General features: G+C 40.4%; 1 protein-coding gene across 2 annotated transcripts in view; it reads left to right on the plus strand.

The window, feature by feature from the left end:
* The first annotated feature begins 12,199 nt into the window (after window positions 1-12,199).
* The window catches only part of L3MBTL3 (L3MBTL histone methyl-lysine binding protein 3), a 154,737-nt gene continuing 153,690 nt past the window's right edge, over window positions 12,200-13,246 (plus strand). For both annotated transcript variants that reach the window (XM_067546733.1, XM_067546734.1), the window contains exon 1: window positions 12,200-12,357. In XM_067546733.1, coding sequence (XP_067402834.1) covers window positions 12,266-12,357 — 92 coding nt within the window. In that variant the 5' untranslated portion in view covers window positions 12,200-12,265. The remainder of the gene's footprint in view (window positions 12,358-13,246) is intronic.

The following is a 13,246-nucleotide window of genomic DNA, read 5'->3' on the forward strand; positions in this document are numbered from 1 at the left end:
CCCTCAAGCACAACTCAATCTTTCCACCTTTCAGGAAGCCTTCTCCACAACTAATTATAAAGGAACACAGTAGCTGAAATTAGAAAGTTTCTGATGTATCATAATGATGAAATACATCTGGACAAGATAACATGTATGCTTCAATCAGTTTGTAACTCCCAACTATAGTGGATATTGCTATAAAATATATTGTGTGATTCCATTTCACAAGCTATTGTAGAGTATTACAACAAGAGTAGGCTGGAAGCTCATCTAGAAGAGTGGCAAAGCTTCCTATATCTTGGCTCTCTAAGCAATAATACTTCATGGTTATTCTTCTTGCTGGTAAGAGGCCATGTGGATCAAATCCTGTGGTCAACACAGCAGCAATTTGGATTGCCAGAGGATGAAGAGGTATTCTCTGTTTTGTTAGGAAGCAATTATGTTGTGTTACTTTAGTATCAAGAACCAGGATTTTCTTCATGAATATACATGGCTGGAAAGGAGAACTACTTAGCAGATGAGCTGAGTTGCAAGGGCTAGGATCAAAAGTTAAAAGAAGCAGCCTTTAAAAGAATCACATTCTTTCCCATCTCTAGTGACAAAATGCACTTGGATGGTTCTGTGGCCTGAAGGACAGTGAATAAGCTAACCAATGAGTCTAGGTTTTGCAGAGATAATTCGTTGTACGAAACAACAGTTGCTGGTAAGCACTCTCCTTTTCATGTTCATAGAGCATCTAACTTTACTTTTGTGTCTGGGTATTTTTAAAGGGATACAAGTGAGCTATAATCAATATTAAAAATAAAAGTCATATCCCTTACTTGTAATACCACATTAACAAATCTGGAAAAAAAAAAAAGATTTACTTCTTGGCTTTTATGCTGGCTGTTTAGTTTTTTCATTTAGCTTAAACTGTGTTATTTATCTATTTAGGGTTTTTCCCACACAATAATGTTCTCTTTGGTATCCAGTTCTGGTAGGAAAATTTTAAACAAAATTGTAAACCCCTTTTCCTTTTATTTTTTTTAAATGTCATTACAAACATTTCTATTAATTAGTTTATAAAAATAATCTTAATTTTGTGGACTAACATACTTTGAAAATCTCTTTAAATTGTTCTGAGTCTCAAAGTATACTTGTCTGTCAAGTTCCACTAATAAGACTTGTCTTCATACTTTTGTCATTAGTCTGTTGCACAGTATTTGTTATTCTTTTGGTCTTCAGAGGTCTTGGTTTCTAATATGTCAGATGTGCAGACTATTAAATATGAGCAACTGAATTCCCTTTATATAGATGAAAGATTTTGCTGCAGAATAATTCTCCCTATGTTTTATATTCCTTAGACCTAAGTCTAATTGTAATTAAAAATTTAAATTGGCAGAATGAAAGTTACACTTTGGTAAAGTGAATATTTCAACAAGCTTTTTTCTTAGCTTATGTTTTACTTTTTGAAATGTTTCCTTTTTAGAGATCTGTCAATTAAGGCTTCACAAAACTTTCAAAACTAACAGAAAAGGCACATAAAATGTATATTATTCATTGCAAACATTTTCCAGAGAATACTAAATAATCACTATGTAGTGTTTGAAATCTGTATTCTTGTGCTTTTTGAGTCAGTTACTTTATTTTATATACCATCCTTATTTCACCGTAGTCCTTTCTGATTCAAAATAAGTTGCCAGACAAACACATATGACAAATACAACAATAAAAATACAACTTTAGTTTGGTCTTCAAAACAGTTAAGCGGTATTTCCAATCCCAAAAGTTTGAAAATTACAAGTCAGACACGCCCCCCCTCGCAAATCATGTGATTGGGAATCATGATACATATACATAGCCACATTTTGCAAAGTGTTTTAAGCCCGTATTTGTAAAGGTATTTAGGCATTGCCGTGCTCAACATTGCAATGCCTAAATCTCATTTTCAACAGGGATTTAGGCACTTAAGAGCCTAATCCCCATTGAAAGTTAAAGTCCTGTTGACTTTCAATGGGATGTAGGCTCCTTAATTACTAGGTGCTTTTATCCTCAATCATATTTTGTGTCTGATTTTTTTTTAACTACCCTACCACCTTGATTGTGTGTGTGACCATTACGATGTTGATGACTCACACAAATATATAGGGAGTAAGGCAACTGGATCATTCAGGGGATTGACATTTGGACAGAAATCTTTAGGTCTGGGGGTGGGAAGGTGCCATTTTTTTTTAAGTCAGCATTTGGTCAAAGTTTCCTGTTTTAATTATAGGGAAATACTGTGCTATCTGATACAGTGTGCCAACTGTTAAAATGTTCACTTATAATGATAACCATGGTAGGTTATTAGTTCAAACCAGTCCAGATCAGTAGTGAGATCACTACCCCACTTAGCACTCTTGATGGCAGATATTAAGCTGAGATGCCAAGGATTGAATGGACACTGAAACGGAGCTACTCTCTTACCCCTGGGGGTTGGTCCTTCTAGTAAATTTGCACTGCCCTTTCTATGCAATACTTGTTCTGTTGGATCTATAATAGATTGTTTAATCAACCAAAATCTGAGCATATGTGTCTGTTTCAATAAGTATGTGCTGCTATACTATAAACCATTTATTACAGCAGGTGAGGAAGCAGGACAGCAAGTGCAATAGTTAAGGTTATGTTAAGGTTTTCATTCTAATACATTATTTTTCAGTCACTCATAACTTAGTGAAATACTCACTTTTGTGTCTCAAATTTTCCATTCTTAGTTTCTGCCAAAATTGATTTCTTTTTATCTTTGGAGAGAATGAGCAGAAAAATACTTTTTCCATTACAAAAAACTTCTTGCCTTTTTTTTTTTTAACCCACATCGCTATAGCCAATGTGTCTGAGGTTTAAAAAGTAGAAATTGGCATGGAAATATTCATCACTGAGGAGCAGGGCATGGTCTTAGTCTGGGAAAAATTAGTTCTGATTTGACTGAGTTAGGAGCCTTTGTAAATTGGCTTCTGAGCATATGTAATGGTCTTTGTTAAGTCTCTGCAGACTGCATCTAAAGAAGGATGCACTGCATAGATGTGTGCAGCTAATTTGGGGGTTGATCCTGCATGGTACAATTGTTGCTGATTACTAGGAAGCACAGGATACCCTCAACTCCCACTTCGCAACCTTACAATATCTGGCCTTCAGCTTTTCAGTGAACTGGAACTTTAATTGGTTGTAATGAATAATGACAACTGGGACTTAGCTAAGGACACCTGCAGACTTTGAAAGATGCACAGGGTAGAGGTAAGAGTTCCAATGGAGAAAGCAAGAAGTGCACCTAACTAGCTCTGGTTTAAATTTTAACTGAGCATGTAACGTGACTGTGCATGTATTCTCAGCCAGTCTACCTAGATATAACTTCTCCAGCTGCAGATTTCCTGATGCGTGCAGAAAAGTGTCCTCTAGAGAGCTATGCCCTGACATATAATAATGTACATAAAACTGTGCAATATTATCTTATTTGAGAACTAACTCAGATTGTACTTTTGTTATTCTATGTTTCCACTTTTGGTCAGACCATGTCCCCTTTAAGGGGCTCTTCCAATGCAAATACAGGTAATGATATTCAGACGTGGAGATCAGTCTGTTTTGCAGAGTGGCATTGTACCAGGAGAGCAAAAAGTTGGTGTGGAGGCCATTTGCTAGCACTTACTCATGTGAATTGCCAAACTTCAGAGATCCACATTATAGATGTCATATTATATGGGGATTTTGTATAAAAACAGTAGTTACATAGATATCTCTGATTTAGAGAAATTTTATTATAGTGTGATTCTGGCACTATAGATTTTGGACCAGCCTCTTTTTATCAGAGCTTATATAGCTCAATTAAAATATCTGTTCTGAGTTGAAACTTGGCTTATAGTCTGCAGAGGGGAGCAAACCTTTTCCTGTAACTTGAAAAAATTTATTCCAGTATTTTTATATATTTAAAACCACTATAATTTTAAGCTTTTCTTCCTCATTCAGACACATTTGGCTCATATCCCTTATTCCCTGAACAGATGCTTGGAGTTTCCTCATTCTTATCCTAGTGAATGCAGAAGTCTTGTAGATGGGTACAGAACATCACCATTATGGAGGCTGGTTTGTGTCAAAGATTGCTAGGTTGGAAACTAAATCCCCAATCCCACAAGCATGTGCTTGTGCTTAATCTTACTCACATGAGTAGTCATATTGACTTAATGAGACTGCTTATGTGAGTAACATTAAGCAACATGTAAACAGTGCTCCCAGGACATTCAAGTTCCCACCAAAATTACAAGTCACTTCCACTTCTGCCCATTAGGGAAAAGAAAAGAGAGATGTATCCCATGCTTGGTGTCAAAAGCTTCAACCACCTCTTGGATGCCAAAGCTCTAACCCTTTATCATGCCTTCCCAGGTGCTTACAATCCTAACTGTTCCCTGACCATTTGCCACAACCTCCAGCTATAATAAATGTATGTATTGTCAGCACAAATATCTATTGAATATTAAAAATGTGGAGACTGGGTAAAATAGGTTAGATATATACAGCTGAATAGAGCAGTACCATAATGGTTGTGTTATTTGTTTTAATATTTAATCAAATCCTCCATTTTTTCCAATTTACTTGGAAGCTTCCAGAGAATTTTCAGTTTGCATAAGAATCCAGCACTGGGGTATTATTCAGAAACGAAGAGTTTGGATGCAGAATTTAAGTGAAGTTTGCTGCAGACCACATGAAAATAAACTACTTTAATAGCTATCTTTTCAAGGGTTCAGTTTCTCTGGAACCCTTACTAGGTAACAGTTCTGTTATTACTGGCTACTGAGGCATAGTAAACTGTAAAGGTAGAGTAACATAACATAATTATTACGGCTATTACAGGTTATTACGTGTACATTAAAAACATGGACATAGTAGTACCCTAGCCTAATCTCTATGGGAAAACAGCAATGTCATACATCTTAGGCATCTTTGTTTTGGTAGATGTGGTAAAGGAGGCTGAATTCTCCATTAGAATTTATTGGCCCCCCACACTGGAAGATAATTTCTAATGGTTGCGTTCCCTAGTTCACACTACTCATCATAGTCTAAATACTGGCTGACATTTTGGCCAAATTTCATCTTTATGTGGCAGGTCAGTGCAAAGACTCCTTGCCAGTAAAGGTCCAGAGTGAAATGCTGGCCCCACTGAAGTCAATGACAAAACTCTCATTGACTTCAGTATTTCACACCTGGTGTGTCTACTCCATTCCACTGGAAGAAATACAGAGGAGCAGTCACTGTTCTGGCCCAGAGAATTCTTAAGAGTTTCCTTCACAAAGCCTGATTACTCAAGCTTGGTGGCAATTGGACATAACATTCACTCATTCTGAATAGCCAGTATATAGGAGGCAGAGGAAACATATTCCGTTAGCGTTCTTTGTTTACTGCCTATCAGAAGCTAGTGGAATGTTATTTCTGTGTATGCATGTGACATGACATCATTAGAAGAATGTTAACAAGAAGGGGAAGTGCTTCCTGTTGTTCTATATTGGGTGCTGGGCTTAATAACAAACAGAATATTTTGTCTTTATTTCTCGTTAAAAACACATTTCACGGTCCCAGAAGATACCTTTCTTGCTGTGATTCCAATTCTGCAGTCCTTACAGAGGCAAAATTTCTATTAATTTCAAGCAAATATTTATTCAACTTTGTCATGATTATAGGTTGGCTGCACCCCTGTCTCTTTTGTTGGTCTCTTTGAGTAATCCCTCAGGTGTTCAGCCTCTCGCCCTTACTCGTCTTGAGGTGGGATCTCATAATTAGATTGGGATCTGGGGACACTACCTTGTGTATACCAGCCACCTATCAACCTACAGGTCCAACTGTGTTTTGGGCACTTGCATTTCCTCCTTTTGGGAACCTGTGACCAGTGATATAATTACCAACAGCCTTCTTAAAACAAAGTATTTTTATTTAGCAGTTGAAACGAAGCATTTGAGGGAAAAAAAGGCTTTAAAAACAGCAAACAGTCTACGTGCGTACTTAAGTGTCATCTAATCTTACACGTCACTACAACCTAAGTTAGATAGATTTTCCTTTTAAAATACAGGAGTAGAACCAACTCACATTCTCCTAGCAGGCCCACTTTTTCCTGTATCTGTGAGTCTCTCAAACTGGTTCTCTCAGTCTAACCCACCCCGTTCAAGTTGGTTTCATTGCTCCCCAAGAAGTAGCAAATAGAGCCATTAGGGTTATCTGCGCTGTTATTATCTCATAATGACCATTAAGTTTAAGGGGTTAGATGACTATTATGAAGGACCTTCTCCCTCTTTCCCTAGGCAGATAAGCTCTGCTATTCTGTCAGACCCCTAAAGTAAAATATCCATTGCCATATATAATCCAGAAACATCATACTAGTGACAGATCCAGATTCTTTATTAATAGTTATTAAAGAGCACACCCACATTTGTCACAACATCAATGGGAATTTTTGCTGAGCAAGAACTGCAGGACAGAGCCCTTATTAATGCAGCTGCTGCCCTTGAGAATGCTGTTTGTCCCTGTGCTGTCTCATCAAAATGCCTTTCCTTTCATGTATTTAAAAATACAGTCCTAAATTTTCAGAAGTAGCTAGTGATTTTCAGGTTACTCAGTTTTCAGTGCCCAGTTTGAGCAAATCTGCCAATGTCACGTTCTGCCGCATAACAGATATCTCATATACAGCTGGAGGGAAGGCCTCAAATTCAAGGGAAAAGATGCTGGCCATTTACTTCAGTGGTGACAAAGGACAGGGAGATGAGTGATTGCTTTTCCACACTCTGCCTGTGTGCAGTGTATGCCTGCTCTCTGCCCACCTGTGAAAAGAGCATGGTGGGCGGGAGCACTGCTAGAGAGCCCAGTGAGGGCTCTTCCCCATCCCCTGAGCCAGCTTCTTTGAACCCAGCCTCTCAAAGCCTGCCTTTGAAGACTGCAGTTCCCCCTGCTCTAGACTCTCCCAATACAGAGGACCTCCCCACCATTTCAGGCAGTATTTTGCCCCCCCAATCCTGTGGCCTCGTGCCCCTGCAGTAGGCTTACCCTCAACCACTCCACAACTCCACCCTGTTCCAGGCTCGCCCATCCCTCCTCTTTTCCAGACCAGCCTCCCAATGCCTCGTAGTCCAAGCCCCATAATATTCCTGGGCTCCCTTAGATCTCATCCTTTTCTAGGTTACCAACCCTCCTCCCACACACCTTCCCTAGACCATCCCTCACTCAACTCCCCCCACTAATTCAGACTCTCCTGATACCCACTTCACTTGTCTAAGCTACCAGCCTCACCCTTTACTTGGCCCACAATCCCCCTTTTCCAGGTGCTTCATCCCCCATCATTGTAATAGTCCACTGATAGCTGGCTCCAACTCTCTCTGGATGGACCCTCACATGTTTTTTGGTTAGATGGTAAGGAAAACAACCTAGTGGCCTTAATCCCCTCCCTTCAGGCTTCTGGGGGTGACTGGCTAGCTCACCCACATACCAATTCTTATGGGGCTCTGAAGTTGAGGCAGCACTGCCCATTGGACTTGGGAATGGTCCCAGCCCCTCTTGCTCAGCAAGCTCCTGCACTGGGCCAGTTGAGTTCTAGATCTGACCTTCATAGGCTGAGCCCTGTGGAAGCCCCACCTTAGAAGGGCAAGTATGGGCAAGGGGAACTCCTTACCACTGGGGAAAGGCTTCCCTAAGGCTCTGACTATCTCGATAGAACCCAGTGCTCAGGCCTTCCTTCCCTATTTTGAGTCAGGTAGGAGAGAAGAATCCTTCCCCAGCCTGAGAGGTGAGTGCCTTACCCATACCACTCAGTCTACTCTCTGGGGATGGGGCTGAGCCTTCGTGCCGCCTTCCCTACCTCTTCTCATTGTTCTTGGAGGTAGCCCCATGGCAATAGCAGCTCACCACTTCCCTTGTCAGAGCAGTGCTACCCTGACTGCTCACCTCAGTTGCCTCACCCCACACAGCACCACCTTTCCTGGGGTACCACTTCTTCCCATGGTCCCTGTTGCTCATCCTGCCTGCAGTGAGGGTGATCCCATGGTCCTTATCTGCCCCAGGTCAAGGGGCTCTGGTGCCCAGTAGAAACAAACATAGCAGCAGCAGGGTTCCACACAAAGCAAGTGGGAGCATCGGTTTTGTTTGTTTGTTTTTCAGGGAGATGGCAGAATATGACTTTTGTGAGGCAGAGCAGAGGCAATACGTTCTTGAAGTGGAAGAGGTATTCTGGAATTCTCTATACCCCACTGGTCATAATTTGTTGCCTTCCCAAACTATTTCCACTTTTCTTTGCCTGGCTATAGGCCTGCCTTGGTGGAGGGAAAGCCAGCTCCTTTGGGTGTGCTGGGAGTTCTGTGCATCTCCAAGTATGATAATTTTTGTCACTGAGAGTCCATAATCCCTCCCACTTGGTTTGTTCTCCCGTCACCCCTGAGCTTGTGAGGCTTGTGGGCAGATCAGCCACTCTCATTGCTGAGAAAGTCATATATGGAACTGAATAGAACTTGGTTGGCAGCTGTACTTGAGTGACCATAAAGGGACCTGATATTCAGAGAGAAGGTGCTCAGCAATTTCTGAAAATCAGGCCCTCTTTAACGCACTTCAAGTTGAGTGTGTAAAAATGGAGGCATCCAAAATCCCTAAATCACTTTTGAAAATTTAGCTCACAGTTCTTTTTCCTCAATTTATCTTTAGATATTTGCACAGCTGCCATCTCATTATGTAATGACATAAATCTAGTATCTAGCCTGAATCGGTAACACACACTTCTGTCACCATCTTGGATGGTATTTAAACTAAGCTTTGGGATTTGTAAGATTTGAGAGTAGAAGTTCATGCACATACGCTTTAGAAAAATAATCAGTATTTGGTGACATCATCAGCACAAACAGCTATTCAACCAAAATCCAAAATATTCACAGGGAAATCAAATTTAGCTATTCCAAACACTGTCAATAATAATACTTCCAAAATCACGCTAAACACCATGCAGATATTCAGGAAATAAGTGTTCAGAATTCTCTGTATTCTGAGTACAAATGGAGTTCTTGTGTTATATAAAATGGTAATGTTAAAAGAGCACATTTAAATAATTATTAGATTTTTGCTCACCGTTTATAATTAACCCATTATTTTGTAAATTTATTGGGTTGCCAGAATAGCAATGTGGAAAAGATGGAAGAAGAGATAAAAAGAGAGGAAAGAAACTTTTTAAATCTCAGATTCTCTCTCTCTGATCAAACAGCCATCTACTAAAAAATGCTGAGCCAAGGTATTTTCTGTAATGCAACATTTAGGCCCAAGTTTAAATAACTGGTTTCAGTTCTAACTTCAAATTTGCATCATTTGGGGGCTTGTTTGACCTTTATGGCCAAATTCTGTCTGTGGATGCACTCTTTTGGCTTCCATTGAATTAAATCATAGCTATGCATGCATATAAAAGCAGAATTTGGACTTGAGTGTAGTTGTCTGTTTTATTATAGTAAAAATAATCATATGTATGGCTTTCAAACTTACCAATATTAATATTTTGAGAAAGGTTTAAGCATGAATCCAACACACTCTTTAAAAACTAGTGAAATCTATATTTTATACTAATGATTTAGATTAGAAGATAACAGAAATTCTTAGAAATTTTAGTGATGTTTTCTATTTGCAATCTTCAAAGGAAAAAGAGGCAAAATATTTCAAACATAAATAAAATGTGTTGAGTATCTCATCATGCACATTCCTTATGCAACTTAGTAAGAAATGCACCACTATGATATGACATGCAAGGGAAAACCAAAATGATAGACAGAAATAATCAGTTCAGGTGGAATGACCTATACACTGATTTAAATAGTATAGAATTATATCGCTTTTAAAATGTTATATTTTATGTAGGACCAGCTAATTTAATATTATTAGAGAAAAATATAATTCTTTGGCAGCTATTTGCCTACAGACATCTTGGTAACACAGAGCATGATTTTCAGAGGCATGACCACTGATTTCAGATGAAGTTATAGGTATTCAATATTTGTGAAAATAATTTTATGAATAGATTTCATCTCTTCATTCTTCACTGTGTAAAAGTAAAAATTATTCTCTTTCTTTAGTATCTTTTGGATCTGTGCTCTGTAATAGTTCAGATCTATGGTATTAAAAGTATGTTAGCTATCTCAATTAAGCTAATGTTTTCTGTAATTAGTTCCTTATTAATACATGTTTAAGGAGTGGAATTGCTGCCTATGCAGAGTATCTGACCTAAACAGCTGGAAGAAATGTCAGCCAGGAACTAGGGTTGCCAACATTGTATTTCAAAAATAAGGGACTGTTTTCTTAGCACTCCTACCCCACTCCTCCTCCTGATATTATTAATAATAATAAGCAGTACTCACCTACATTTGCCACGCCCGGGATATTTCTTGCTGCTTTTTGCAGCACTCAGCAACCCTCCATCTTGTTGTAGAGATAAAAAAATAAGAGACGTGAGGGACTGTTGGCAACATGACACAGTTGTGATGTGCCACACTGAGATCCCAATCCTGTATGGGCTTGACTTTACTACCATCAATGGATCTACCCATACATAAACAAATGTATGTATTTGCAGGATGGAGCCTTAGTAAGGCCCTTATTCAGCAATGTAATTAAGCATGTGCATAACTTAAAGCATGAGTAGCCCCAAGTAATGTACATTCTTAAATAAATATCTTGCTGAATGGGGCCGAAGATTGTAAGATCTCCTTCTTGTGGCACAGACCATGTATTGTTATGAATGTGTATAGTGCCCAACACAACGGAGTCTCAGTCTTGATGGGGCCTGCAGGGATGCATTGCAATACATATATAATAAATACTATTTTATTATTTTGGGGGGGTTGTTTAAATATTTTAGCTAGTTATTCTTGACCTTCATGGATGAGCATTTGTTGTCATGTATTAATTTATTGCTGTTAATATTTAGTGCTGATATATGTCATCCACTTGAAATATTTATTCCTGTTCATTGTGAATTGTTATCTCTTGGGCCTGGTGCTGCCATTGACTTTATTTGCATTTCCAAATACAGAACAATGGAAATTTTGAGTGTGGATCATTGGCAGGATGAGGAAAAAGGAAACACAAAATGCAAATTCTGAAGAGTTATATACATTATATATACAAGAGCAACAGATAAAATATTGAAAGCTGAAAATTCACTTTTGATGGCATATTTTTTTTCAAACTTATAGGGACACAGCCAAATTTGAAAAGTAATTCTTCTATCTTAAAAAAGTCTCCTTGTTATTGCACCCCTGATATGATAACTGCTATTGTTGTTCTCTCTTTTTTAAGTTTGTTTATTTTGTACGTTTGAGAACATTCTGTGTACAGTCAATTTCATTTTCCCTGTGTAGTTAATTGGGCCTTGTGCCTATGTGCTGCTGCATTGAATTCAATGGGTTCTTGCACACTGGGACTCCATTAGGGTGCTTGGGTCTGCACTAGCACATTAGGAGCCTTCAATTGTTAGCTTTCTTTGTGTACCTTTTGTACTGCAATAAGGGAGAGAAAGTAATCGGTAAAAATAGGATATTGTGATGGTGAATTTATAGAAATTGACAGGGAGGATGAGGGCAACTGTCATATCTGAAATTACTTTTTAAACCTATCAACTAATTAGATTTCAAGCTAAATGAGTCCCTTTATACTGAAGCTTTTAGCATTGCATGAACAATATTTTTATGTAACACAAAATTAAGCCCTGATTCTGCACTGATGTAGATAGGGGCAGCCCCCTACACCTATAAGGAGCGTCACTGTCCAGTGCAAAGGTCTGCTTGTGTAAAGCCCCTTGCAAGATCAGGATCTTAATTATTGTCATGTACCTGTAACATGTTTCACCTACTTCTACAATTGTTGTTGTTTTCCATATGGGGGCATATTCCTATATATAAAATCTTTTCCAGACTGTGCTGACTGTCTGCACAGAGTTAACAGTACCTAATGGGACTGATTACGATTAGATCCTCCCCCTCTCAAGAAAAGTAATATTTAAAGAAACCCCAAACCTAAAAATAGCAAACGACTGCTGCTTATTTCTCCTTATGATCCCTTCAAGGTTGGCATTCAATCAGTGGCGATGATGCACCTAAGCTGTAGCTGTTGTTTCTGGCTGTATTTTTGGTAACACTGATTATTGCCGCGACTGCCGCTTCCCAAAGGCTCAGGCGCAGCAGCAGCTCGAGCGAGGGGAGGAAGAATGAGACACCCCGGCGGCAGTAGCAGCAGCAGTTTCCCCTTTCCCCAGCCCTGACTCCACGGGCGCATGCTCACTTGTGCCCGCAGCCCTGGACCATATTTGTCAGGACTACTCGAGAGACGGAGAAAGAGAGAGAGAGAGAGAGAGAGATTGGGGGGGTAAGAAGCGGCTGGTTCTGATCTAATCTGTAACCCCTTTAGGGCGGTGCAATGCAAACGGCTGGTGATGGTTTTTAATTCCCCCCCCCTCAGGTGAAGATGAAAGTTAGAGAGCGCGAGAGGAAGGGAGACGCACCTCCTCTCCCTTCCTTACGAAACATAGCTGGGGAAGCGGAGAAGGCGGGGGGTGGGGGCGCTTCTCCCCCCTCTTCCCCGGCAGCAAGGATGGAACTTAATGCCGGGGAAAGTGGGCAAGGGGCTCTCAAGTGGCTGGAGAGTGGGTGGCTCAGTGGGTATCCCCCTAAATAGTAAGTGTGCGGCTGGGGAAGGGGAACAAAAGAAAGGGGGAGCGAGCTGCCTTGTATTTATTTATTTTTTCCTCTCAAACACACGAAGCCTGGTCTGTAGCGGGGGAAGGGAGCTGGGCAGTGTGGAGGGAGGAGGAAAGAGAAACATTTTGCAGACCTGCCCCACCAATGAAGCTTGGCACTTGGCTCCGTTTAATGGCACTTATGGGGCACTGCTGTGTCGCTCGGAACAATGTAGCGTGGGTGCAGTGGCTAGGATTTGGAGGGGGGTGGGTGCATGTGTGTGTGTGGAGGGGGCTCATCTTGGCAGGTCCCCCCTGGCCAGCTTGTGCTCTTTGTTCCCGACACCCCGAAGGGGACGAGAAGCGCCCGGGCAGGAGGCGGGGGCTATTTCACACCCCGATTTTCGCGTCGGAGGCAGGCGGCTGCCGGGCTATACCGGTTGAACGTGTGCGGCGTGTCCCTGGTGCACAGGCCCTGTTCCGCGCACGGCAGCGAGAGTTTGCATTTTCTTCTGCTGCGGCTGCACTTTGTGTGCGCGCGTGTGTGTGCGAGAGAGAGAGATTTAAAATATCATCTCC

Source organism: Emydura macquarii, unplaced genomic scaffold, assembly GCF_026122565.2.
Source record: "Emydura macquarii macquarii isolate MOO-44397 ecotype Brisbane River unplaced genomic scaffold, CSIRO-AGI_Emac_v2 contig_1146, whole genome shotgun sequence".
NCBI classification, from domain to species: Eukaryota; Metazoa; Chordata; order Testudines; family Chelidae; genus Emydura; species Emydura macquarii.